General features: G+C 40.1%; 3 protein-coding genes and 1 long non-coding RNA gene across 5 annotated transcripts in view; 2 read left to right on the top strand and 2 right to left on the bottom strand.

Annotated features, from left to right (window-relative positions):
• The window catches only part of LOC306842365, a 59462-nt gene extending 55152 nt beyond the window's left edge, over positions 1-4310 (top strand). Inside the window, exon 2 of the long non-coding RNA XR_013781729.1 lies at positions 3647-4310. This is a non-coding gene — a long non-coding RNA (uncharacterized lncRNA). The remainder of the gene's footprint in view (positions 1-3646) is intronic.
• Positions 4311-4623: 313 nt separating this feature from the next.
• LOC306842352 (DNA-directed RNA polymerase III subunit RPC4) lies at positions 4624-10960 on the top strand. 2 transcript variants are annotated; one of them, XM_079372545.1, is made up of 8 exons: positions 4624-5672; positions 6640-6686; positions 6800-6954; positions 7041-7165; positions 7913-8000; positions 8102-8376; positions 8925-9077; positions 9406-10960. In XM_079372545.1, exons 1-8 carry the CDS (start codon positions 5478-5480, stop codon positions 9544-9546), a joined length of 1179 nt encoding a protein of 392 aa, XP_079228671.1. In that variant the 5' UTR covers positions 4624-5477; the 3' UTR covers positions 9547-10960. The 2 variants fall into 2 exon arrangements, with proteins under 2 accessions (XP_079228671.1, XP_079228670.1); XM_079372544.1 differs by having other exon boundaries at positions 4625-5672; positions 8102-8380; positions 8929-9077.
• A 372-nt stretch (positions 10961-11332) lies between these two features.
• Positions 11333-17074, bottom strand: tfam (transcription factor A, mitochondrial). The gene is made up of 7 exons (XM_079372555.1): positions 16793-17074; positions 15590-15732; positions 15013-15083; positions 14699-14848; positions 14150-14245; positions 13327-13383; positions 11333-12509 (listed from the first exon to the last, which is right to left on the bottom strand). The coding sequence occupies exons 1-7, from the start codon at positions 16879-16881 to the stop codon at positions 12237-12239; spliced, it is 879 nt and encodes a 292-aa protein (XP_079228681.1). The 5' UTR covers positions 16882-17074; the 3' UTR covers positions 11333-12236.
• A 1262-nt stretch (positions 17075-18336) lies between these two features.
• LOC306842362 (ubiquitin-conjugating enzyme E2 D3-like) lies at positions 18337-25098 on the bottom strand. Its single transcript, XM_079372564.1, has 7 exons — positions 24882-25098; positions 22696-22759; positions 21035-21066; positions 20674-20751; positions 20108-20213; positions 19880-19973; positions 18337-19444 (listed from the first exon to the last, which is right to left on the bottom strand). Exons 1-7 carry the CDS (start codon positions 24903-24905, stop codon positions 19399-19401), a joined length of 444 nt encoding a protein of 147 aa, XP_079228690.1. The 5' UTR covers positions 24906-25098; the 3' UTR covers positions 18337-19398.
• Positions 25099-27069: the final 1971 nt, after the last annotated feature.

The following is a 27069-nucleotide window of genomic DNA, read 5'->3' as shown; positions in this document are numbered from 1 at the left end:
CTCTATCAATCAATCTCAATCAATCTTTATTTATATAGCGTCAATTCATAACAGGCGTTATCTCAAGACACTTTACAAAAGCAGGTAAAGGACCTTACTGTTTGTCTGTTAACATTAACAAAAGGGCAGGTAACAAGACCATGCTCATCGTTATGTTTACAAAAAGCAGGTAAAGGACCTTACTGATGGCTATGTTACAAGAGCCCAGCTTAATCCGTCATGGCGTGGCAAGAAAAAACTTCCTTTTAACAGGCAGAAATCTTCAGCAGACCCGGGCCCATGACGGAACAGCCATCTGCTAAACTGTGCTGGGCTTGAAAATGGGATGGGGGAGATGGGACAAGATGCAGAAAGAAGAATAGGATGGGATAGGTTGGGGGGGGGGGGGGGTTCTGGGCAGGCCATCCTCAGGGGGAGGGGGGGGGGGTTGTTTGGGCAGGCCATCCTCACCAACAGTCCCAAGGAACCTAAGAGAGCTCAAGGAACCTAAGAGAGCTCAAAAGGAGAGGTTAGAATACAAAGATAGTGACAAGCTACTGCTTGTCACTATAGACATATCTTATTACTATAAGGTGAGAAAGCTGGGAGAGAAAGAGGGAGAGAGAGATAAGAGATCCTGGTGCCAGTTCCCCCGGTAGTCTAAGCCTATAGCAGCATAACTATGAGCTGGTCCTAAGCCAGCCCTAACTATAAGATTTATCAAAAAGAAAAGTTTTAAGTCTATTCTTAAAAGTACCTAGTGTGTCTGCCTCCCGGACCCCGACTGGTAGACGATTCCAAAGGAGCGGTGCCTGATAACTAAAGGCTCTACCTCCCATAGTACTTTTAGAGACTATAGGCACCACGAGCAGGCCTGCATTCTGGGAGCGTAATGTTCTTGATGGATAGTACGGTACAATTAACTCTTTAAGATACGATGGTGCCTGACCGTTTAGAGCTTTGTAGGTGAGCAGAAGGATTTTAAATTCTATTCTAGATTTTATAGGGAGCCAATGGAGAGAAGCCAATACAGGAGTAATGTGGTCCCTTTTCCTCGTTCTAGTAAGAACACGAGCTGCAGCGTTTTGGACGAGTTGGAGGGTCTTTAGAGATTTACCATAGCACCCTGCTAAAATAGAATTACAGTAATCCAACCTGGAGGTAACAAATGCATGAACTAATTTTTCAGCATCATTTTGTGACAGGATCTGTCTGATCTTAGAGATATTACGAAGGTGAAAATAAGCTGTCCTTGAAATTTGTTTAATGTAGGAATCAAAGGACATATCCTGATCAAACAGAACTCCTAGGTTCCTAACAGTGGTACTAGAGGCTACACTAATACTACTAAGGGCCGTCATATCGGCAGAGAAAGTCTCTCTAAGGTTCTTAGGACCAATCACTATAACTTCAGTCTTGTCTGAGTTGAGCAGTAAGAAGTTTCTGGTCATCCAGGTCCTGATGTCCTTGACGCAGGCTTCTAGTTTACGAAGCTGGTTGGCGTCTTCTGGCTTCATTGCTATGTAGAGCTGAGTATCGTCTGCATAGCAATGAAAGTTCATGGAGTGTTTTCTCATAATACTACCTAGAGGAAGCATATATAATGTAAATAAAATCGGACCAAGCACTGATCCTTGAGGCACTCCATGGCTAACTTTGGTGTACAAAGAGGACTCATCATGAACATGCACAAACTGAGATCTATCTGACAAATAGGATCTAAACCAACTTAAAGCAGTCCCTGTAACTCCAAGCAATTGTTCTAGTCTCTGTAACAGAATCTGATGGTCAATTGTATCAAAAGCAGCACTAAGATCTAACAGGACAAGCACAGATAGAAGTCCCCTGTCTGAGGCTAACAGAAGATCATTTGTTACTCTAACAAGTGCAGTCTCAGTGCTATGGTAAGCTCTAAATCCCGACTGGAACTCCTCAAACAAGCTGTTGTTGTGGAGAAAATCACTCAACTGATTAGCTACCACTTTCTCTAAGATCTTGGAGATAAAAGGAAGGTTAGATATAGGTCTATAGTTAGCTAGAGTTCCTGAATCAAGAGTAGGCTTTTTAAGGAGCGGTTTAATTACAGCTACTTTAAATGACTGGGGTACATAACCTGCAGCTAAAGATATATTGATCATATCTAGTATGGAGCTGCTAACTAGAGGAAAGACTTCCTTAAACAACTTGGTTGGGATTGGATCTAAAAGACAAGTTGACGGTTTAGACGCAGAAATAATCGAATTTAGTTCTGCGAGGTTAATTGGAAAAAAACAATCGAGGTTAGTATCAGAATTTGGAGCCGTTTCTGCCGAATCGAAAATATAGGAGGAATCTGCACTAAGTAAAGGTAGTAAGTTGCTAATTTTGTCTCTAATGTTTAGAATTTTATCATTAAAAAAGCTCATGAAATCATTACTGCTAAGGGCTAAAGGAATAGATGGCTCAAATGAACTCTGACTCTCTGTCAGCCTGGCTACAGTGCTGAAGAGGTATCTAGGGTTGTTTTTATTTTCTTCGATAAGAGACGAGTAATAGGCAGTGCGGGCCTGCCGTAGAGCTTTCATATATCGATTATGACTATCTTGCCAAATTAAACGAGATTCTATCGTTTTGGTGGAGCGCCAAATTCTTTCACATTTACGTGACGTTAGTTTTAGAGTACGGGTTTCTAAATTGTACCATGGAGCTGATCTCTGTCGTTTGATTGGCTTCTGTTTTAGGGGAGCGATTGAATCCAGAGTAACTCTAAGTGAATCCACCGCACTATCTACAAACTGATCTAGCTGAGAGGGACTAAAGTGATTATAGGAGTTTTCAACTAGGTTAGGGGATGGAACAGAAACAAAGGCAGCTGAAATAGCATCCTTAAATTTAGCTACAACATTATCATTTAAATTTCTAGAGAGCACTTTTTTATTAAGAGGAGTTAAGGTTGGTAAAAAGAAACTCTACACCCTCTTGATGAGCTTCAAGATACCTCTTGCCACCTGAAATGGTTTTCACTTCACAGGTGTGCCCTGTCAGGTTTAATAAGTGGGATTTCTTGCCTTATAAATGGGGTTGGGACCATCAGTTGTGTTGTGCAGAAGTCAGGTGGATACACAGCTGATAGTCCTACTGAATAGACTGTTAGAATTTGTATTATGGCAAGAAAAAAGCAGCTAAATAAAGAAAAACGAGTGGCCATCATTACTTTAAGAAATGAAGGTCAGCCAGTCCGAAAAATTGGGAAAACTTTGAAAGTGTCCCCAAGTGCAGTCGCAAAAACCATCAAGCGCTACAAAGAAACTGGCTCATATAAGTACCGCCCCAGGAAAGGAAGACCAAGAGTCACCTCTGCTGCGGAGGATAAGTTTATCCAAGTCACAAGCCTCAGAAATGGCAGGTTAACAGCAGCTCAGATTAGAGACCAGGTCAATGCCACACAGAGTTCTAGCAGCAGACGCATCTCTGGAACAACTGTTAAGAGGAGACTGTGTGAATCAGGCCTTCATGGTAGAATAGCTGCTAGGAAACCACTGCTAAGGACAGGCAACAAGCAGAAGAGACTTGTTTGGGCTAAAGAACACAAGGAATGGACATTAGACCAGTGGAAATCTGTGCTCTGGTCTGATGAGTCCAAATTTGAGATCTTTGGTTCCAACCGCAATGTCTTTGTGCGACGCAGAAAAGGTGAACGGATGGACTCTACATGCCTGGTTCCTTCCGTGAAGCATGGAGGAGGAGGTGTGATGGTGTGGGGGTGCTTTGCTGGTGACACTGTTGGGGATTTATTCAAAATTGAAGGCATACTGAACCAGCATGGCCACCACAGTATCTTGCAGCGGCATGCTATTCCATCCGGTTTGCGTTTAGTTGGACCATAATTTATTTCTCAACAGGACAATGACCCCAAACACACCTCCATGTTGTGTAAGGGCTATTTCACCAAGAAGGAAAATTATGGGGTGCTGCGCCAGATGACCTGGCCTCCACAGTCACCGGACCTGAACCCAATCGAGATGGTTTGGGGTGAGCTGGACTGCAGAGTGAAGGCAAAAGGGCCAACAAGTGCTAAGCATCTCTGGGAACTCCTTCAAGACTGTTGGAAGACCATTTCAGGTGACTACCTCTTGAAGCTCATCAAGAGAATGCCAAGAGTGTGCGAAGCAGTAATCAAAGCAAAAGGTGGCTACTTTGAAGAACCAAGAATATAAGACATATTTGTATATATAGTTTATAGTTTATCATTGTATATAATTCCACATGTGTTAGTTCATAGTTTTGATGCCTTCAGTGTGAATCTACAATTTTCATAGTCATGAAAATAAAGAAAACTCTTTGAATGAGAAGTTGTGTCCAAACTTATGGTCTGCAATATATATATATTTATATACACACACTATATGTATGTGTGTGTTTTAAATATATTATTTAAAATAGTATTGTATCAATGTTAAATTCTGGTGTTGTGATAATTCCAAAATATTTAATTTTATTTTAAAAGGAAGAGTTAAATCAGAGAGTTTGCCTTAAGTAATATTGAGATAAATAATCAAAGAAGAAGAATTAAAGAAGCAAATTGTCCAGGTTTGTAAATCATTGTATTTTACAACCACATGACGGTATCATTAGGTAGCTATTCAGTTGCTATTTGATTGTATTCCTTCATCTTCTGAAAACCTGCTTCAGTTTCTTGGACCAAATCGCAGGACACCGGGCTACTATCCGATAAACAGCGCCCTCTTGTGGTATCACCTGCTCAGCACCGTTTATAACAACAATAGTAATGCAGAAGAAGAAGAACGGGAAGTGGGCACATTTAAACCAGAGCACGGGCGGCCAAGTGGTGCAACTGGGATGATAATAATACTGGTTAAATAAGGCATGTGTAACATTTGAAGTCAGAAGGAGCAGTGTTTTTTTCTCTATTTCTTTTTTTTTTTTTTTTTTTGTTTTGCAAACACCATCAGGAAACTCCGCTGGTTTATAATGACCAAGAATATATGAGCTGTTGACGGAAAGGACAGGCTACTGAGCAATGCAGCGACTGCTACAATAACTTTATTTTAAAAAGGGTATCGGGTTGATAAAGGAGGAAGCTTTTCGTCTCGGTGAGTTCAGGTCTGCGTTTGGCGCAGTTTGTTTTGATTCCGCGAAAACAAAATGGAGGGTAATAAGCGGTAGTAAGTTGTTTGGGGAATTTGGACCTGTGCATTGCTCTGCGTTATAACCGTGGATTTCAACGCGAATTATTTGATGAAATGAAAATATCTTCTGGACGAAACACGCATTAAACACCTTTGGAAGGACAAAGCCAGTGATGAGAGCCGTGGGGTAGGGAGTAACTAAGTACACCCTGCTCACAACACCGATTTATTTTTTTTACATTTAAACCTCCAAAAATGATGCGTTTCTATTGTTAACTTAGTTGCATGCACGTGAGGAGATGTCACCTCCAAACATATGCAAAGTAAAGAATTGATAAGAGGATAAATAGAAGGGTCAGGCACCGCAACATGACCGAGACGAGGGATACAGCAAGTGTTCCCGGTACCTCCGGCCTCAGCAGCGGGGCTGGACTGGGTTTGAAGGCGGGTAGAGGACTCCCTGGGCGGGTCAGGAGCTTGTCCTCCGCCGCTGCTCCACCTGGAAGACTGACATCCCTCCGAACCAGGGACCTGACACTGGGAGGAGCCCTCAAAAAACCCAAGGTAATGAATAACGACAAACGATTTTACACAGGAATATGAATTTATCTAAGAGTTAGTCTCTAAAAGGTTGCTATTAAACTGCATATTTTTGGAACTTCAATATTTCAACATTACACCCAAGTTCAACATTACACCCTCAAATCAACACAATTGCAATTGGGCTTTGTATGGCAGAAATATGGCACTCTGATACAGGATAAGTAATCAATATATTGCAATGTATCCGGATATTTAAATAAGAATACGATAAAATGTGATAGATTGGGAATTTTTTTTCTCACAGAATTTGGGGAAGATGTGAATTACAAATCAATCACAATCAACTTTATTGGTCAGTATACACAATTACCAGGAATTTAACTTTACACATGAACAAATAAACAAAAAATAATAATATTCATTCATTTAAATCAACAGTGTTTACATTAAAGTAAGGTGCTTAGCTCAACATCAGCTGACAAAGATTACAATATTTTCATTTAAAAAATCAATTTTTTCTTTTATTTTAATATCGAATATTTAAAGGTCACATATTGTCCTCCTTTTCAACAAGTTTAAATAAGTCCCAGAGCTCCCCAAAACATGTTTGTGTCTTGTCTTAAATCCATTCTGATCCTGTATTTGATGATGCCTATAAACCCCTCTATTTCAGCACTGCTCAGAACAGGCTATTTCTGTGTCTGTAGCTTTAAATTTAAATGAGCTACGTCTGACCCCGCCCCTCTCTAGAAGGGCTTGGTTGGCTTTGGCCTCAGGAGATCACCAGGTCAGCAGAATATCTGTAGCGGTTGTCCTCACATGATCTAGTTATTTTCAGGAGTGCATATGAAAACAGCTTAACTGAAACCTGTCTTTATTTCTGGAAACATGTGACAACACCAGGCCAGTAAAAGGATCTGGGCTTTAAAATAGGATGAGCCTTTATGTATTACAGAAACAATTTGTTTGTATTTCTGTCTTGTCAAAGAAAACCTTCGAGCCAAACATCCACACTGTGAGGAAAAGCAAAGACGAGTAAGTGAAGTTCATGAAGACATTTGAAGTCTCCATTTTACCGAAAGTTTTTGAAACATTGAATGTGTTTAACATGTGTTTTGAGTTATTATGCATGTCCAATATATCATCAGGTTGAAGGAGGAGGTCCGTGCGCCTCCAAAAAAGGAGAGAAGAGAGAGGGATGAGAGGAGGAGAGAGAACAGAGGGAGGAGGAGAGAGAGGCCTCCGACCATACAGTCTCACTCCATCTTTGAACAGGGCCCTGCAGACACCATACGCAAAACAGGTGCACAAGCGTTTCTCTCTTCTCTCACCGCCAACAGAACGTTCAGTCACAGTTGCATCATTAACCCGTCGTTGCGTTCTGTTCAGGCTGGCGCGGCGCTGCAGACCCTTACGACTCCACCAGCTCTCCCGTGTGCAAACTGGTGAAGAAGGAGAGGACCGAGTCTGAGGACGAGGACGATGAGCTACTTTCCAAACTACAGAGAGATGATGTTGGTATATCCTGCTGTCTGCTTGACTTAAGAGGATAGATTCTTGTTTAGCCAGAAACCAGAACTTTGATCCCATTCCAGTCCAAATCAAACAATATCGATACCACTGCAAAAAAAAAAAAAACCTAGTCACCCATTAATGGATCATTTCTTGTTTTTAATAACATGACATTGCACGTTACCAAAACGCTGCCAACGTGTTTGTGTAATTTAGACAGTGCTCTGTCTCTCTCTCGCTTCCATGTAAAATTGCTCATGATAACTTTGGGTTGTCAGCGTACAAGAACTTCAAGCAAACTTTGATTCCTAATATCCTCTTTAATGATCACAGTGACAGCTTGGCTGATATTAGCCAATCCAGTGACTATCAGTATCGGCTTATCGTACTTTATCACAGATATGCGCCGATATTACTGGATTTACTCACCACTCAACTTCATTTGAGTATCATTTTATTATACTCGCTTCTGGTTGTCACCAGCAGAGGGTGCTGTGTGGATTACAACAAGCATTATCACTCTTCAAAGTGTTCAGCTGTGATGCATGCACATGTTGATAACTGCATTTGAGGGATAACCCAATATATGCGTTGTCTGTAAAGATAATGGCCAATTTATCAGTATCACGTTTTCTTTCTTCCCCAATATCTATATTAGTATCAGCCCCAAAAATCCCGTCTCGGTCGGGTCCTAATAATCACTCACAGCTTAACATTGTTCTCATGTAATGTTTTGTTTTCATCCACAGTTCATTGATGATCCAGGTCTCAGAAACGATGCAAAGCTGAAACCCATCCAACTGCCCCTCTGTCAGTCCGTCAGATCCCCCTCGACATGTGAGAATAGCTCCTCTCACTGCTCCAGCCTGACACACTTCATTCTGTGTGTGATGCACTTCAAGCTTGGATTCATGTGTGTTTGCTTGTCTTGTTGGCAGGTCCAGAGAACCCTCCTCTGTTCAGAGCTCCGCCCTGCAGAGCGCAGAGTCGAGCAGAAGAGTTTCCCAAACAAGAGCAGCCATCTCTGGCAGAGATGCTGCAGGATCTGAGCCTTTCTGGCAGAGAGGAGCTCTTCTTCATGCAGTTACCGGACTGTATGCCTGGCAGAGCGTCCGCACAGAAGGTGGACTCTGCACTTGGATCTACAGCGGAGAAAGCTGCCAAAAAGGAAGGCAAGGCGGAGGACAAGAGGGCTGCATATCTACAAGCGCAAGTAGGTGAAAACTAAATAAACACTAAAGCCCGACATACACTGCATGTCTGCATAAAAGTCGTGGTGGAACGTCAGCTCAGACTGTACAACACAACACACCACCGAAGCTCACGATTTATGTGCTCACGCTGTACAATCTGTCAGGACACACTGCACGTGTTAAATCAGAACAGAGCACTCATAATGTTCAATAGAAAACTCAAACAGACACAGGTTGTACACAGGTAGATTTAAGTGTGTGTTTTTCAGTTGTCTTATATGCACGGCTCAAATCGGCTTCACACACCGACAAAAAAACACTCTCTCTCTCTCACACATGCACAATTTCCTTCACCAATAACACAGCCTTACTAAAGCATCACAAACATCTGTCAGCAGCTTCACTAAAGAGCTCACATTGAATGAGCTTTGGTAACTGCCTTACAGATTTTGAGTACTATTAAAGCTTAAATACTGTTGCCACTTCTTGTCTAAATCTGCTCATTATTGACAGGGTGTGTGTATGTATGTATGTGTGTGTGTGTACATGTGTGTGTGTCTGTCCTCAGGCAGCTGCTGGGAAGGAGAGCTGTGCACTACTGTCACAGTTCCCAGAGGGGCTTCTGGGTAAACTGCAGATCAGGAGGTCGGGGAAGGTGGAGCTGAAGCTGGGAGACGTCGTCATGGACGTCTCAGAGGGAGCTGCCTTTTCCTTCCTGCAGGTACTGTGAGCAAGTGTGTGTGTGTGTATTCCATAATTAATAGGAGGTAGATTAAACTGTCAGGTTCAAAGAGGGTCAAGTACTGTTCAGCGAGGAGCTCTTCCCGGTTTCTTTCAGGCATGTCACTTTGTCCAATAAAGAACACTTCAGGCAGGCGATGGTGGAGCTTTGACAAAAAAACACTTATCCATTTTTTTTGTAAACAATAGACCAGTTGATCAGTGTGTAAAAGGTTTCCAACATAAGGCAACAAAAAAAATGTTTTTCCCACATAGTACAGTTGATTTATGAATTTCAGTTCAATCTCTTCTTCCTTTTTCTGCTGCAGCAACTGGTGTCAGTGCATCTCTCTGACGGTCGGACCGGGGACATGATGGTGTTGGGAAACGTCAACCACAAACTGGTTCTATCTCCGGACTTCCAGGCTCTCCTGAGACAAGCTTCAACACAGAAACAACAAGGGCCCTGATGCATGGCTGATACAAGACTTTACCCCTCCAGAATCCCTGATTCTGCTGCACAGACTGCTGACGGGGAAGCTACAGAAGCTACAGACTCTGAGATGTAACCATCTCTCTCAACCGTGTTGGATTACTGATTGTGATTAAGATTTGTTACTGCACAAACTCATTCATGCGGAGGGGAAACGACAGCTTGTCTTAAATCTGTTGGCGTCAAATGCAAGGTTAATTAGGCAGCTATGTGACCTTCAACCTTTCACCTGTTTGATTATCTTCACCTGTGAATGTCTTTCTAAAAAATGTTGGCATTTTGTACGAAAATCGGATCCATTAAGCTTCTCAGAGAAGATATATTTTAAGAATACTCAAATTGTGAACCTGTTTAATACATGTAAAAGAGCACTGATAACCTTCTACCAGAGGTCAAGACTCTGTCCCTATTAGAGACTGTATGTAAGAAGTGGACGTAACTTATTTGTTTCAAAGGTGAAGCTTGTTTCTGAAGTGCCTTATACGTGCATTCTTTTTCTTGGCCATTAGGGGGCGCCACAACTGGTTAGAAAAATAAGTCTTTTTAACTTCTGTAAACTGTTATCTTATACGTTTATGTTGTCAATCACTGTTTCAGTCTTCAGTAAAAGTTCATGAGCATTTTGTAAATGTGCGATCACTTGTTCATTATAAGCAGCTACCTCAGCGTCGTGTCGCTCAGGCGAAGGGGAAACAAAATCACTGTTTTACAGAATCTGGTTCAAAGAAAATGCTAAATGCTAATATCATGGCTTCAAATTGGTTGAACAAAACCTTTTGTCTACAGTATATGGTTTTACATACAGAACATCAGCTGGTGGTTATAATCTGGGTGAATTTGCAGTCTTTTAGATACCACGTTTTAAAACAGAAGTACAAACTTATTTTTGTGAGGATAAAAAGGATCATAACTTTAATACAAAGGGTTTATAGACATGCTAAAATACAAAATGGATTTGTAAAATTTAATTTCACAGATGTGTTTGGGGGAGCTCTGAGACTTATTTTGACTGGTTGAAAATGAGCCTAATACTGTATGTGACCTTCAATTTATCGGGGTTGGGTCAGCAGGATCCCAAGTGATAATTAAGATGCTGCCTTCAGAGCTAGTAATAAAATGCTGATTTTAATGATAGCACTTTTGTGAGAAGAAAATAGTCTGAAAAGTAGTGTACTGTATTAGGTGTGTAGGATAGGACTTTAGTGGCCGTGGTTTGGATACAGGTATCAATACGATTTTTAATAGTACCGCACCAAAGTTTTAAAATAACCCTAATGATTATCATGTTACTGAAGTTTCATATATTCTGCCTGTATAAAAATGAGCGACTGTGTTTTGTGCTTAAATAATTAAATCATCACACCTCTTAGTGTAACGGACTGACAATGAAATACCGGAGGCTCCCTCTTATTCACAGTGTATAATGGTTCGGTTTGTGTTGCTGGAGAGGTGCCATGTCACTTCCTGCTTATGTGCCTTTGAGCAAGGCAGAGAACCCCCAAACAGCTCTGGCATGCCCCCCTGTGGAGCAGTGTGGTGCAGCCCCACTCTGACACCTCTCCATGAATGCATTTCCACAGGTCCCGTTTGTGCACGTCTGTGATTCAGGTGTGTGTGAGAGGTTTGTCTCAGTATCAGAGAATACATCAGAATTCAGCCTGAGGGATTAATTAGCTGCTTTAGACATCGTGAAAGGGTATTCAGTTAGCATAATGTATTTCAATTGTCGTGTGAAGGCAAACAATAAGTTGGAAGAAGCCACGGTGGGAACAAAAGGAACATTTTATTATCCGCTACAAACGCTTTTTTTTTTTTACAGCTGGTAACAGAACAAAGCAACTCATACAAAGCTCAACTGGTACAATGCATAATTCTTTGAACTTGTGATATTTTAAAAAATACAAAAAAAGTCAGTCAAAAAGTGATTCATGTCCTGAAAGACAAATGGTCAGTTTTCACAGTTCGGGGTTGCAAGCTTACGCTGAACTTCTGGAGGATAGATTGGACTAATTGAGCCTGGCTGCATGATTCTATCTGCTCTTTAGAGGAAGTGCTGTCTGAACATTAACATCCAGGGACACTGAGCTGCTGCACTGTGGACTTAATCCTTACACAGTCAACCCACACTTTCTACATGCTGGTCATAATACTTCTCATTTCTTTAGAACACATGAACTATACCTCCTGTTTGCTAAAAACTAGCATCAAGGTGACCTTTTCTTTCAATTAATACTCTTCAGCACAACCAAAAATAGAAAGGTTTGATATTTTTGGGACGGAAACCGTTAACTTTAATTTTCTTGCATGTTTATCGTTTAAACTCGGAGCTATGAAACAAAAACAAAAAAAGTACAAAATTGTTATCAGTGCCTTCTACATTCACGTAAACAGTTATCGTCTTAACCAACCAAACAGAGCCAGGAAATGTGTATTTATGTTGACTGTAATAATCCTGCTTTCAGGTTGTTTTGTTTTAGATTTCACTGAACGGAGACATTAATAGGGAGTTGTAGTTTTATCCATCTGAATTTGGTAAAAGCTTTGGCTCACCTCCAACTCTTTCAAGTATGAGAAAAAAAAACAACAGGTTGAGCGTCGCCCTGCTTCATCTCAATTTTCCCCTCGCTGTCAAATACTTCCTCTCTCTAAACTCAGTAGACTAACACGTTATTTCTTCTGCGTTTTACTGACAGTTTTTGCAGAGCTACTTTTGCTCTTCTTCCTTGTCGTTTTCGACTTCGCCGCAGCCTTCTTGGCGGGTTTAGCTTGAGCCGCAGCTTTCTTAGCTGCTGCCTTGCTTTTATCGGCTGCCCTTTTCCGGTCGGACAGCGTCTGCTCTCGGATCACGTCCTCTCGTCCGATGTCCACCATGTGCTCCTCCCACGACTTCATCTCATTCTTGTAGCGGATTTTGTCGTCCTCGGCCAGCTGCGTGTAGACCTGAGACGGACAACAAACAGGGATGAGCACTGAACAGCCAACTTCATGTTGAGCTTCGTTCACAGCTGAAGAAGAGGTCGTCCAAATGTTCGATGCCTTTCAATACCAACCACATGCTTCATGACTTTAACCGTAAAGTGAAGCCTGTTGTATCGTTTGGGAGCATGTGGTTGGTATCCAAGAGTAACAAGAATTTTGACAACCATAGCACCTAGTCATCCATTCAAAAGCTGCCACAGGCAAAAGAAAGAGAGAAGTAGAGGTTTACATAGAGACAAACTACAGAGAGAATGCGACAGTAAGTTAAGGTGTCTGATTTTGGTGATTTCCTGCTGAAGGTGTCCTCCTTCCCGCCTCGTGTTTCTCTGCTCCTCCTAAACCTACAAACACTTCCCATCCACAGGAGGGCAGACACTGACGTTGTCGGTTGCGCACATTTAGAGAGCAGAGGAGACAGACAGTGATGTCACCAGGTACCTTTATATTTTGATCTATTAATCCCAGCCTCCCTGCTCGAAGCTTCGAACCTCTGCTCAAAAATATGAGAGCATGAGACAGAATGTCTGCAAACTTATTCGACATTATTCATGATAATTCAGAGGAAATATTTCATGTTGGGTATTATCTTAATCTTTTTTGCTGTTCAGATGTTTGTCTGCGTTCACTGACTCGTTCTGTAGCCTGCACTGTAAGCAGGTTGAAAATCATAGACAATAATAACAAAAGCACTGTGTGTGTGGGTGACCAGGATTCACTTTTGATGTTGTTTTCAGACTGGTTTGGACATCATTCGACTTTTGACAACTTTTGGCCCAACCTGTTTCTGATGAGTGAACAGACTCCTCCAGTCGTCTCTCAGTGACAGCATCTTCTCCTGAACAAAGAACAGAAACATATCATTCATGACGTGGATGAAGCAAACGGGGAAGTGTGCAGAGTGTTATCAGCCGTGACGTCAGATTAAAGCCTTCTGCTCCGGTGGTGATATCTGACCACACTAAGATTCAGGGTTTGTTTTATGGATGTTTGGCAGAACAGCTGCTTTAAAGTCGGACTTTCTGAACTGAACAAAAACATGTCGTTCATCACGTTTCATATTAAAGGAGGCTGAATGAATACTAACAGAACACGTGTAGAAAAGTTAACTGCTGTTTAGTACTTCCAGAGGCCATGTTTTGCATTTCAGTTTCTTTCCTGACAAGTGGAGTACTGCATCAGGGTGTAAAAATGAGTCTGAAGCCCAGATGAAATAAAAGCTTTTTATTACTTCTGAGTGTCTCAGATGTTTGTGTTTTTTAACAAGAAAGTCTGAATGGGGAGCGCAGTTTTCAGTAGTTTTTGTCTAGAAACTGTTCTTTAAGGTGTCTTGCAAGAACCATTCGTGCCTTATTCTTGGTTCTTGTGTGCTGTTCACTATTCCAAAATAAAACTCACTTTCACAACCAGAATTTAACTAACTTTTGCAAACTCCACACAGAGAGGCTCCTGTCCGACGGGACACTCCTCGCTGTGAGGCAACGGGGCTAACCGACACATCAAATATTTGTTGGTTATTATCAGAGAGTCTTTCACTCCATCTAATGAATAAAAATAAACTGTCCCTTTAAATGTCATGTCATGGAGCTGTGTGTGTTTCTGACCTGTGTTGTTTTTCCTTTGGCCTCGTCGAAGTGCTCCGACATGAAAATGTTGAACGAGGATCGTGGACGTTTCGGTTTCCCAAGGCTGGTTAACTCCTGGAACGAACAAACACACACACACAGGGAGACTGTGAAAGATGAAGTGATCGAGTTCAGTGCTTACACTGCTGACTGGGTCCAAGAAAAAAAAAAAAGAAGTCACATTTAACGCCTATTAAAAAAAGGACACTTTTCATGCTCCAGGCTGAAGGGATGTGATAATAACATGCATGTAGGTTACATGCATCAAAAGAAGCTGTTCCTTTCTGTTAACATACATAAAACATGAATATCATGTGACCTGTCAATGATATTAAACAGAAGTAGAGTCTAGTGTTATCAGTAGTAACATCCGACTGCTCGTACTTAAAAAAATCTGATCTGATCAGATCAGACTCTGATTATTTGTGTCCATGTTAACATAGCTACATCGACAGTTGTAATATATTGTACATTAAATGCATTTCTGAAAGCACAGAAAATCCTGAAGCTCCTTAAAAGCTCTCTCACCCTCTTCTTGCGTATGGCCCTCCTCTTGGCCAGTCTCTGCCTCTTCTCCACGGTTTGTTGTTGGAGCTGTGCGGGAGTCAGCTGGGCTGTGTAATGCTGGAGGTCCAACTTAAACTGCTCCCTGGCCCGAAGAGAGGCGTCCTCAAAAGGCTACGAGGAAGAGAGAGACCAGACAAAAAAATAAAAATTGAATAAACTGTACGCTTGGTCAGTATCACACAGATTGCTTTTCACCTCCCTTAAATATTTACACTCAGGGCTGAATAAACGATAAACATAACGTTCACACTGTCTGATAGGAAAAAACCCATTACCCGTTTCTGCTCGGGGCTCAGGGTCCTCCACTGCTGGGCGATCTTCCTGATGATGTCCACTGACTTGACTTCTATAGACAACAATAATAGCATCATCATTGTCGGGCTACTCTACTGAGGAGCATCTAAAAAAAAACATGATCCAGGACCCACATACCCTGACTACTTTTAAGAGTAGACTAAAAGCCCTTTTCACCTATTCACTCCTGAAAATATCTAGAACATTCTCCTGACCTGGCTGTTCACATGTGGCCTTCACAAAGCGTGACTATCCCTGTGAGACGGTGAACACAGCCGTAGGTAATGTTCACGAGAAGTCACCACAAGCGAGCAAGCGGGGGTGATAACGTTTAGATTGACCGACTGGTGCGACCATCATGTTCATATCAAAGCTGCATCCTGCGCTTTTTTAGCAAACTGATCACGTCCGGTCATTTCACTGTAAATATGTCTGATTACACCTGTAGATATAAAAAGCCTTCGTCGGCCACTTCCTCGTCATGTTCTGTCTCCAGTCTCAGTTGTGTGTGCACTGACGTGCGTGTCTTTCTTTTAGTACAAAGTGTTACAGCTTTACCTGGGTGTTGTCTCGTCACGATTGGCTGCTGTTGCTGAACAAATCTCATGTATCCATTCAGAGGTCTCTTTGGGGGGCCACTGGCCTGGGACGTGAGACATCTCACATGGTTGAAGAATGAAGTCTGGAGGACACCAGTACACCTGCAGCAGACACACACACACACACACACACACAATATAAATCAGATCATACATTAAAGAGAGAGCCAAACATACACTTTTAGTGAAATGATGCAGGAGGTAAAATTGCTGATTAACAAAAACAAACACACAAACCACACGCTCACAAGTGCTCTTAGAAGGAGAACTGCAGCTTGTTAAGAAGTGTATTAATCTGTCCGGCTCTTTATCTCTGGATGTCACTTTATCCTGGTTTGTTTTGAACCCGATCACACAGCTACATTTTAATATGCATCTCTGTCAAATCATTGTCTACGTTGTTGTTTGCTTGTCTATATACTTTCATTTACATGTGACAACCAACCTGCCAATGGACTTCAAATGGTGATTATGTTTATGTTCATCTATGTGAACTGTTCCTGTTTATTTATTTTTAAGGTTTATAATTTCACACTTCTTTAAGCAAAAGTTGTTTAAAAAATACCAAACATTATCTGGCCCTGTCTTCTTTAGATGATTGATTAAGTTTTCAGTTTTATTATAGTTATTATATTTGGGTTGGATGACCTTGAGCTCAAACAAAGGTATTTGAGGACGTCTCTTCTAAAATTGCACATTACAATAAAATGTTACATAGTCAGCAGATGCACCGAAAACATAATGAAGTCGAAGTCTTCCCCTAACATTTCTGCTAGTCAACAAATAAACTTAAAAACAATCAGATTCGAGAAGATTCACAGTTTCTTAATAGTTGTTTATAACTCATTAATCCCTCACAGACCTTTAGATCCGTGTTCATAATCATAAAACATTTTCATAATAATATCAAGGAATGTTTTATAATTCTAAGCATTTAAAAGTGGCTTCAATTGACTGAACAGTTGGCTGAAAGTCATTAAAATATTCACCAAGCTCCTCAACAACTAACTTTTACAAATGTTAAATAATGCTACTTTTACCACAACAGTTAACTGAATTAAAACTAGTTTTCTAGTGACAATGCAACATGAGAACATGCAGAAGTTAGCTCCTTCTGTGCCTGAGCTAAGCTAAAACAGGAGAGAGAGTCCAAGTTAGTCACCTCGTCAGGCTGCTGCTGCTACTGGAGAAGACGCTGAAGGACTTCACCAACAAGCTAACGCTGGCTGTCATCAAGCTAAACGGAGCCATGTTGGCCTTCACACACTTCAAAGGGAATAAATGAAAAACAAAAGTACTGTCCCAGGAAGTAAAGTCCTCATATATTCATGCATGCGATAGCTTTAAGTGAAGCCCCTGTTTCTGCTTGTTGACATGCAGGCGCTGCAAAAGGCGCTTCGAGTTTCTCCCGGTGCATTGTGGGAGAAGGTCTTCGTCTGTATTACTTCCGTTTCCGCTTCCGTTTCTTCGTTTCCATTTAGTCAAACGTTTAGGAAATATTAAGTTTGCAGTCAAAAAACAAGAACATTAATAATTCACATTTTTTTAAAAAGCAACGGAATTAATCAAATAACTTCTTACGTGTTTTTGCCATAGCTTTTTGTTGAGTAATGAGTCGCCACCAGGGGGCGCCATCGTCATTTGTTTACGTTTAGTTGCTTGAAACCATTTTAAATATAGACAACATAAAGCAATTTACCAACGTTGGGTGGTGGAACTGAAATTGGGTGGCATGAAATGTTTATTAATTGATCATTCAAAAACATATTGTACATAAAATATAAGGCCAATGCCAAAACAAGAAAGTTGCAGAGTCTGTCAATCATCGTGCAGAAACCTCACCCCAGCCTTTTCTTCCTCTGTCCACAGTAATGTAAAAGACAAAAGCCTTTATGTGCAATAAAATGAACGTTTACGTGCAACGCAGTAGAATAGGTTTGACATAATTGAAACCAAATTAATTTTAGTAAGAAGTTTGATGTTTTTTTTGCAAAAGTTTTGTAAAGGCCAAGTGGGGTCACAAGCCGAAAAAGTTTGGAAACCACTGGGTCTTAAAGAAATACTAAAACATTTCAGTGAGCAGCTTGTTTTCTTGTGTCACAAACCACTTTTTATTTACCTAATTAAGAATATATGTTTAAATATCCATCATATGACATAATATCCAGTGTTTTGCAAAACAATAGTCGTTCAGCAAGATTTATGCTGAAATGAAAGCAATGTGTAAAAGACATATTAAAATGTAAGACTGCAACAATGTAATTGTCTGCAACTCATTACACATACAGTGTGTGTCTGTTATTTAAATTGTATGTGCTAGACCAAACATGGGGATTACTTGTGAGCTTCTTCTACCAATTCTTACAATAAATTACTTAAGCGGTTTTGTCTTTCAGACTGTGGTTTTTTGTGTTGTCATCATGCCCGTGTTAGTGTTTTATACGCATGCCTATGCCACCGACAAAGCAGCAGGAGCACTACGGGGTTAAGTGTCTTGCTAAAGGACACATCAGAAGTGGTTGTAGGAGCTGGGGATCAAAGCCGCAAGCTTCCCGTTGAGACGATAGACTGCCAACTGAGCCACAGCCGCCAGTGCTAAGCCAACAAAAAAACATGAGTTATCCTCAGAGGGAAAGACAACATTAGTTTAATGACAGACTGATGTGGTGACGACTCAAACAGAAATAAAACAAAGTTAAACAATAGTAGAGTTCCAGAGGATTTTTAATACTATACAATGAATCATTAATAATATTGTTAATAAAAACAATGGTAATAACAATAAGAGATGAAGAACACAGTAATACATTACTTTTCATTGCTCCCGTTTTTTTCCCCATTTCAGCTTTAAACAGTACATTGTTTTTTATTCAACCTGCTACAAGATGCAAAAGTACTCGACAGAAACCTTGATCGCCCACTACATGAAGGGAAGGGTGAAGATGGGTTATTAAAAAGTGGGAATGTTTGAGTTTAGTTTGATGGACATGTGTCAGGATGAGAGTCTTGTACTGTGTGTTTTGGCCACATTTCAATAACTCGGCGTGATCCGGACTGATCCGAGGCAGGCTTGTGTCGATACCGGACTTTTAAACTTTGAAATCACACTAGTAAAATTCAAACAATACCTTAGTTTTCAGTATCACAGAAACAAAGACTTAGGAATCAAAGATTGAATATTTTCTTGCTTATAAATTACCAACAATTTGCAAGCAAACTCCAGCACTATGTCTGAATTGCACAAATGCATTAACAAAGTGACAGCACCAAAACGTCGCCCATGTACTAATGCATTTTAGACCGAGGGGGGGAGGGGGGTCGTTTACGTACGGAGCTGCAGCTTGTCCAACATGTATGCTAGCATCCTGCACTCTGAATCAGCTCCATTATAAAACAAAACGGCTTATTGCTGACACGTCCATGATGTGATTTCGGCCCCATCATTCACCGGCTCAAATAAAGATTTAAAAAAAGAAAAGATATTTTTTATAACATGACAGAATTTAACATGTCAGTGTGAGTCAATCACCTTGGACAATCTTTGAAAAAACCACTGCTCACTTTCAAAACGCAGACTAATATATACGTCATGGACTTGTTATAATGTTGATGACAGTTAGGTTGAATGGAAGTTACCTTACTTTACTTAATGATTCCTGACTTTAATTGACAGTGTGTTGTGACTTTAAGAAAGGAAGGAAAAATTACAAAAGATCTCAGTATGTTTTTTTTTTCCTCCCCCCCTATCTTGGAATCTTTTTTTTGTCTTTACATGGCGTACTTGTTGGTCCAGTCTTTTGCTATTCTGTTGTATCTGAGGACAGAAAACAAAGAGAGAGGGTTTAGTACGGGCATAATCACTACAGACAATATGTTTTAGAAAAGATAAATGTTGACTGAACCTGACACTGTGTCCTAACCGCACGCAAGCAGAAATGTTGAACTTAAATGAACAATATTCAAACGAGTGTGACGCAAGCTACGTGATCCGCCATTTCATTGGATATTCTGGAGTTCCCGTGGTTGACAGGAAAGGCTTTTTTCCCCAGCATTGAAACCAGAAAAAAAGTTAAAATAAAATAATAATAAAAATACAGAAACGCTTCATTGAAATCTAATTATGAAGCATTAGGAGTTAAATATTTGTAATGTAGTGTCTGAACCTTGCCCCCTTTAGACTAAAAAAGAAATAAAATAAGTGTTTGACCTTCAGACAGTTGTTTCAGACGGGGGCGGGGGGGGCACTCACCTGGGTTTGTCGTTCTTGTAGATTTGTGCTATGTCTGGAACTAAGGGGTCGTCTGGGTTGGGATCACAAAGCAGTGAACATATAGACAAAAGAACTGCAAGAAAACAAAAACAAAGATCACATCGGTTTCCATGTTGACCAGATCTGTCAATAGATACACTCAGATCATTTCTGTATTATAGTTGGTAACACGATGATGTCATGTCGGTATGGCTGCACTGATGTTACCTTTCGACACTGTAAGCGCTGGAGACCACTGTGATCGCAGAATGTCCAAACAGATGCTCCCATTGCTGTTTATGTTTGGGTGATAAATCTTTGTTGTGAATGCTACCTGTAAAAAAACAACAACAAAAAACAACAGTTGTTCAAACTGGTGTGTCTGGTGTCTCCTCATTTAAAACTGAGGGAAAAAAAGACGCTCCCACTTGGAAAAAAACAACAAAACTTTACAGTAGGGTGGACACAGGGACCTCAGATATTACACCAACGACAACACCATTCATTATGATTTAATGAAATATCCGAATCAGTATCGGTACATTACATATTGTGTGGGAACTGAAAAAAGTGGATCTGTGAATGATAAATCAGAAGCTGAATTTGACCCTCAGGTTTAATGACTTATGGATTCTAGTGGGGGGAAAAAACTCTGCTTTCCACAACGTCATCAATCAAAATAAAAATGCAATGTACGAATAGTAAGGTATTTTACATCGTTTATAAGAACAAAGATGTTTATTTCCTCTCTCCTGACTTTTAAATGACCGGACAAAGCTTCGAGCAGCTCGTACCTTTGGTGGCTTAAACGGGTAGTCGGTGGGGAAGTGGATTGTGAGAAAGAACACTCCTCCTTGGTAAGGACTGTCTCCCTGAAAGATAGAGAAGACAAGAGAAGCACTGATGTCAGTTTAAAATGGTTCTACAAGTAATGAAGCAAAATAAAGGGCGAAAGGAATAACACTTTTTTTAATCCTTCAGCCAGCGTAAGAGCATGCAAGACAAATGCAAATTTAAACAAACTCATCCCAGCTGGGATCTTAAAGGTATTTACAAGAAGAAAGAAATCCTTCTGAGAAACCCTCTCTAACGTAGAGATAGTACAGCGGTCTATATGAGAGCGCTGAATGCTTGAAGTGATGCTGGGATACTCACCGGACCCATTATGGTCGCCTGCCAGTGAAACACTAGAGATATAGAGAGAGAGAGAGATAGAGAGAGACACAGGAGAACGTTAAGCAGCTCACCTCAGACAGACACAATGTTCACCAGCCAGCGGTTTAAAACAAAAGAGAAGTGGATGCCTCTGTCCTGTTTTCTCTTATCCATTCAATTCACAACCTTTAGTGTAACTTTAAAACACACTGAGGTTTCCCTCATTGCAGAGACGTCGAGCTCACAGCATAGAAGAGGAGATCAGAAATCAGAAAAGAAATGAAATCAGCTCAAAGTGAAGCGAGCCTCTCTTTCTCTTCACACAGCAACTGAAGATTTGAATATTGTGCTCGTATTAAACTCCTTGCTCTTATTTATGACTGACCAGCCATAGATTTGCAATTGCAATAAGTCGCAGAAGGCTTTGCAGTCTATTTCAAAGTAAGTAAGTATTGATTACAAATAGTAAAGTATTCTGTTTATTCTGTTCTACATTTGTTGTTTTCTCTGTGGCTTGTGGTTTCTGGGTTAAATACAGCAACAACTGTAAGCAGAGGATTTCATTTCTTCGGGTTTACACATGAAATGATGAAGGCACAAGCTAAGAAGAAAATGCTAATCACACTCTGGAGAGCCATTTTTGCCTCTTTGCTGAAGATGTTGTTAAATAAATTCTCAATTTTAAAAAAATGAGCCAAAAAACCTTTGCAACAAGAAAGCCCTGCAGCGCTCTTAAGCAGGATTAAAAGTGCTATCTTCGGCCTGAACTCGGAGCTTCCTGCTTAACAAACGAGATGAAACGTTTGTCTCGAAAACTTTGATGTTCCTGTCTCCAAATTTAGCACAGCTTGTATTTCGACACTGTCGTCTTAGATAAGGCCTCAGTGACTTCTTTGAAATCACTTCTTATAGATTGCTTTTATGTGACGTCTTTTTACCATCTCACTTTTTTTTATTTCCATACTTTATTTCTCCTAAACCCACGGTTCATGTCATTGTTCTTTTGCTTTTTATTGATTTTTGTATTATTGTTTTCTCAGTGTACTGCTTTTATCTCTGATGTCTTATGATGTTCAGGGTCTGTTGTTGGTCAGGTCTTTAACTGTTGGGGATTTGTTAAGCGGATGGAGATAGCCTTGACAGCGATGCAATGGTGTGACATCACAGCAGATCTGACATTGTAGCCAGCTATTAAATCAGTTCAACGTTTAAGAAGAAGAATAGGGACAGAAACAAACGGACCCTTTAGGGTCGGATCAGCACCCATGGCACCTCAACAGAACGGTGCCAAAAAAGTAGGATGGTACTGATTCCTTCTTTTGGTAACATTCCCAACTTTTGCTGGTTTAAACGCCAATAAATGGTTAACGTATCGAACCAAACTGATCCGGAGCGCTTGGTGGAAGGTGTCTCACCCGTGGGGTCGCTGTTGATTAGGTTCTTAAGGTTCGTCGATATGTACGATTCTGTAGTGTAAACGCACTTTGTAAACGCTTGTTTCTAAAAGTGCTGAAAATAAGCTTTATCATGTTTGTTCATAATGTTTTATTTTTTAAACCATAAAAGGCCCAGGAAGTGGAACGAAAACACTGTCTGGAAACATTCAGGGGTGAAACTGTGACATGAAATGTGTGTGTGTGTGTGTGTGCGCGCGCACTCACAGTCATCCCCCACGGGTCCAGCAGAGCACTGAGCTGGAGGGTCTTTCTGCAGGTCCTGTAGTTCCTGTTTAACAAGGCATAAAGACTGTTATTGGTTTGTCAGTTAACAAAAGGGAAAAACACAAAACACTTTTTTCACTGAAGCAGAAACTTCAGTTTGCAGTGGCCTTTTTTATTTTGGTAAGCCAAAGTAACATACTTTGTTAAATTTCAACCAGGGTTTGGTTTCTATCATGTGTGTATATATGTCCGGCCTCTTTCATGTAGAAAGAATAAAATCATTGTAACCTCATTACAGGTCAATGATTTGAGTTTATTACCCGAGTACTTCGACAGCCCAGGATGTGTTTCTGTTTTTATAAAAATGCCTTTTGTTTCCGCTTTCATGTTTAAGGTCATTCTTCCTCAGTGCATCAAGGGAAATGTAGTTCTTGGTATTTCAATTGTTCTTTACAGTGAATGGATGTCACAAATGACGCCATACTTTAATTTAAACTGGTTTGATTGGTGTCAATTATTTCCAAATTCCACAGCTGACTTGTTGATGCCTATTTGCAGTTTCTGTGCATGAAGCTGCAATATAACTCATGCGATTCATTATTCTGTAAATCAGAAATGAAGGACAAATTGGATAGGCATGAGTCACTTTGAGTAGTCAGAAGTAGCGTTGGGAATGATTCGATCTTATATCAGTTTCAAGTCTGATATTGAAGTAACTGACGTAACTGACAGTGCTGACCTGCGTCACTGATAAAAAAAAATACGGTTGGGCCCTTTAAATATCTCAGACTCACTTTGAAGACGTTCGAACTAAAACTTAAGAAGCGCCCACTAAATTCTCTCCATGACGACTTTCAGACCAGATGGAACGGCTCCTTAATATGACCAAAAGTACAATTCTTACACTTCAATTTAAAAAAGGGGTTAAAAGACACTTAACCCCATGGTTGCTCCTGCTGCTTCTGTGTATGTGTATGAATCAAATGTTTCAAATACGAAAACAATGACATTTTTCTCAATTATCTTATTTTGGTTAGTTTTGATCACACAATACTGTCTACTTTAGCTATCGTTTTTATTTTAGTTTTGATCAACTAAAATGTTTTACACTGTGCAGTCCCCATTACTTTAGTTTATATTGATGATAATAACCTTAACCTTGCCTAGAAGGATTTTGATGAACACTTTCACTTTGATTTCAAAAGCATGAAAAAAATTCAGCAGGGAGTTATAAGAACAAGAAGGAAACTTAAATGCTGAACACAACAGGTTAGGGTTAATGATAAATAAGAATTGGCAACTTCAGATACAGAGGGTATGCAGACATGGGAGCAATATTGAGTTAATAGTACTGTGATCTTGATCTTCGGGTTTATTCACAGAAACTCCCGACATCCCTGCTTGATGTACTTGTCCACTGTAGGCTGTACACTTCCTCCTCACTCCTGTTACTTCCGGGTTAGAAAAGGAGCGGCGTGAGATAGGGTAAAATGACTTTCTAGATCTTCTCTTGAAGCTACACCCACAATGAACCATTCAAGGAGTGCATGACTTATCACGTCATGAAACTTCAATTCATACCCATAAAACAATGACCTTAACAAGGATTTGTATTTATTAAGACATTCCTGACACCTTCCTAGTGAATAATATGCACTAATAATATACTTTAAGTGTTGTTACCACTGACAGGACGTGGAATATTGACAGCACAACCTCAAGTAAAGAGTCAGTATAAGGAGATATACAGGAAATGTGAATAGAGACTGCCCTTAATGAAAGAGCATATCTAACATCATTATGTGAATAATACAACAGTAGTGAGCGAGTCTGGTTACAGAGACACACGTTAAAAAAGACAACAGACGGAATAAAAGCATCAAAATGTTTTCCAGATTGAAGACTTGACGAAGGCAGGTTACAAAGCTAACTCGGCTATTTATGAGCAAGCTAGCACGAAACTTTCCAGTTGTCATTCGCTGATTTTGTGTTTTGATTAAAAGTGTCAGCAGACATCTTGTTTCTAAAAATGTTTTAAAGTTTACCCATAGCTGTTCTACAGTGGGGATGGCGTTGAGTTAAGGATAAATAAGGCGTTTCTGTATTCGTGTGTGTAAGGAAATGAGAATCCTACGTTAGCCTTTACTGGGCCAGTTAGCTACCGTTAGCGAAGCAGTGAAACTTACCTTGTTTATTCTCTTCAGTGCCATGTTGACTGGAGCAGTTAGGTCCTTAAATCACTTCAACCGCTCGTTATTTCAGTTTTAATATTATTGCAGGTAAAGTCAATGGTTTTAGTTTTTTCCCTGAGTACTTCGACAGCCGGGGATGTGTTTGTGTTTTTATAAAAACCCCTTTTGTTTCCGCTTTCTTGTTTACGGTCATTCGTTCTCGGTGCATTATGGGAAATGTAGTGCTGGGAATTTCAATTGTTAGGGTTAAGTACAGTCAATGGGTGTAACGAATAATGCCGTACTTTAATTAATTAAATCTAGCTGCAACACATTAAATGTATTAAATTATGCTGTAAATAAAAAAAGGTTCTCTAAAATCACAAAGTAAGAAGAAAACATCACTGGAGTTGGCATTATGTCTGGCGGCCTATTTTTCTCTTATATACTTATAACTTACTTATAACTTATTTACATACAGTATACCTGAAATATACTTATTTTATTTCAATGTTGCCGTTTGTCATTGTTTCATTATTTAATATGCTTTAGTTTCAGGACACAGAGCAGACACGAGGGATGAAGGAGGGGATTTTTAGTAATCATTTGAATTTTAGAAAAGGGGAGAAGAAGCCGACTTGGGAACTGGTGACTCTATTTTACCAAAAGGTGTGAGTATAAGTGTTTCTCTGACTGGCACCCGATCCAGAGCTGCCTCTTGCTGACTTGCATTCCCCAACCTGTATGCATGGACAAATTATTGATTTTATGTATTAGCTCTTACATCTTAGTTACAAATTTAAATTGATCATTTGAACATGAACGTCTCTATTTTAATAAACTATGTCATCACTATTATCCTTATTGGTTTAAAAATAACACGAAGATAGCACTAGAGATATGGGCTTTAAATTGATCTAATCTAATACACACAGTAATCATGTAGCCAATCACAATAGTGATCCCTGTCTAAAACAGTGTAGGCCTACATGCTGTAGGCACACAGCATGTAGGCATGTACACTCATTATGTAGTTAAAATAAAGAGAACAGCACTTCTTTCCACTGTAAACAGAGTCATAATCTGTTTACAAATCCCACTATTTCTGTTTATGGAGCTCTATGGGAGCGATAGCACAAACTTCCAAACAGATAAGTGTAATTGTTGGTGCCATTGGGGACAGGGACATTTCCCTGGGGTGGTTTTTTTTATTTCAAATGGCTTTTTTTTTTTAACACATTCCACATCTTGCACATCATTTCATTTTAACATATTCCACTTTTACAGCGAAAACATACCGCTATGAAACAAACAGCCTCCTGTATCAAATAATGAAATATATAAAAGGGCTTTCAATGTGAGGGACAAAGTTATGGTGTGTTTGATGGTGGTTGAACCCAAAAACCACTGGAACAACAATATCCACAAAATCCTTCCCAGGGCCCCTTTGTTAATCAGGCTCCCTCAGCTGAACAAATGCCTGTTGGTATTCTACTTCCACATGGAATTTCACTGCCCTTTGAGGCCTGACATCCCGTTGATAATCCCATACCTATACGTTTATGTCACTTTCCAGTGGTTAACTATTATTTCCTCTTTACAAACCTTTTGAGGCCTGTGACCAAAGGCCAACCCACCAACTTGCATCCCAGTTTTCTCAGAAACCACAAATTGTTTTCCTTTATGGTCCAGGGTGTTGTATCTCTTTATGAGGCTTCTATACCTCCACCAACATCAGTTGTTTTCATAAATGACCAGGTTGACTATTATACTTTGATCTTACAGCTAATACCATTCATATTGTTTACCATTATAAGTGTAGTCAAATATCAGTTTGATCGGTTGTTGTTGTTGCTAAGTTTGTATCCTTCTTCTTCTTCCTGTATCTCCCTCTAAGCCCCTACAGCTAAGCACTTACATAGTCGTATTGTTAGTAGACACCAATGAAGGGAGGGAGCAAGGAACAATACATCTTTTAAGACTCAGAAGTACATACTGCCTACATTATAAAGGACAATAATAACAAATAAATAATGAAACATTGCTGAAGTGGGAGGCGTTAGTAACTTAAGAAATCAAAGCACAAAAGTTAGCTAGATAATTAATGGTAAAAAATATAAAGATTTACGGTCAAGGTGGCAGAGTCATTCATTAAAGTAGAGACATCACTCCTGCAAGGCAAAATTAGTTTGGGTATAATAAG

Source organism: Symphodus melops (genome assembly GCF_947650265.1).
Source record: "Symphodus melops genome assembly, chromosome: 21".
Lineage (NCBI taxonomy): Eukaryota > Metazoa > Chordata > Actinopteri > Labriformes > Labridae > Symphodus > Symphodus melops.
This window is presented reverse-complemented; position numbering and strand designations above follow the sequence as displayed.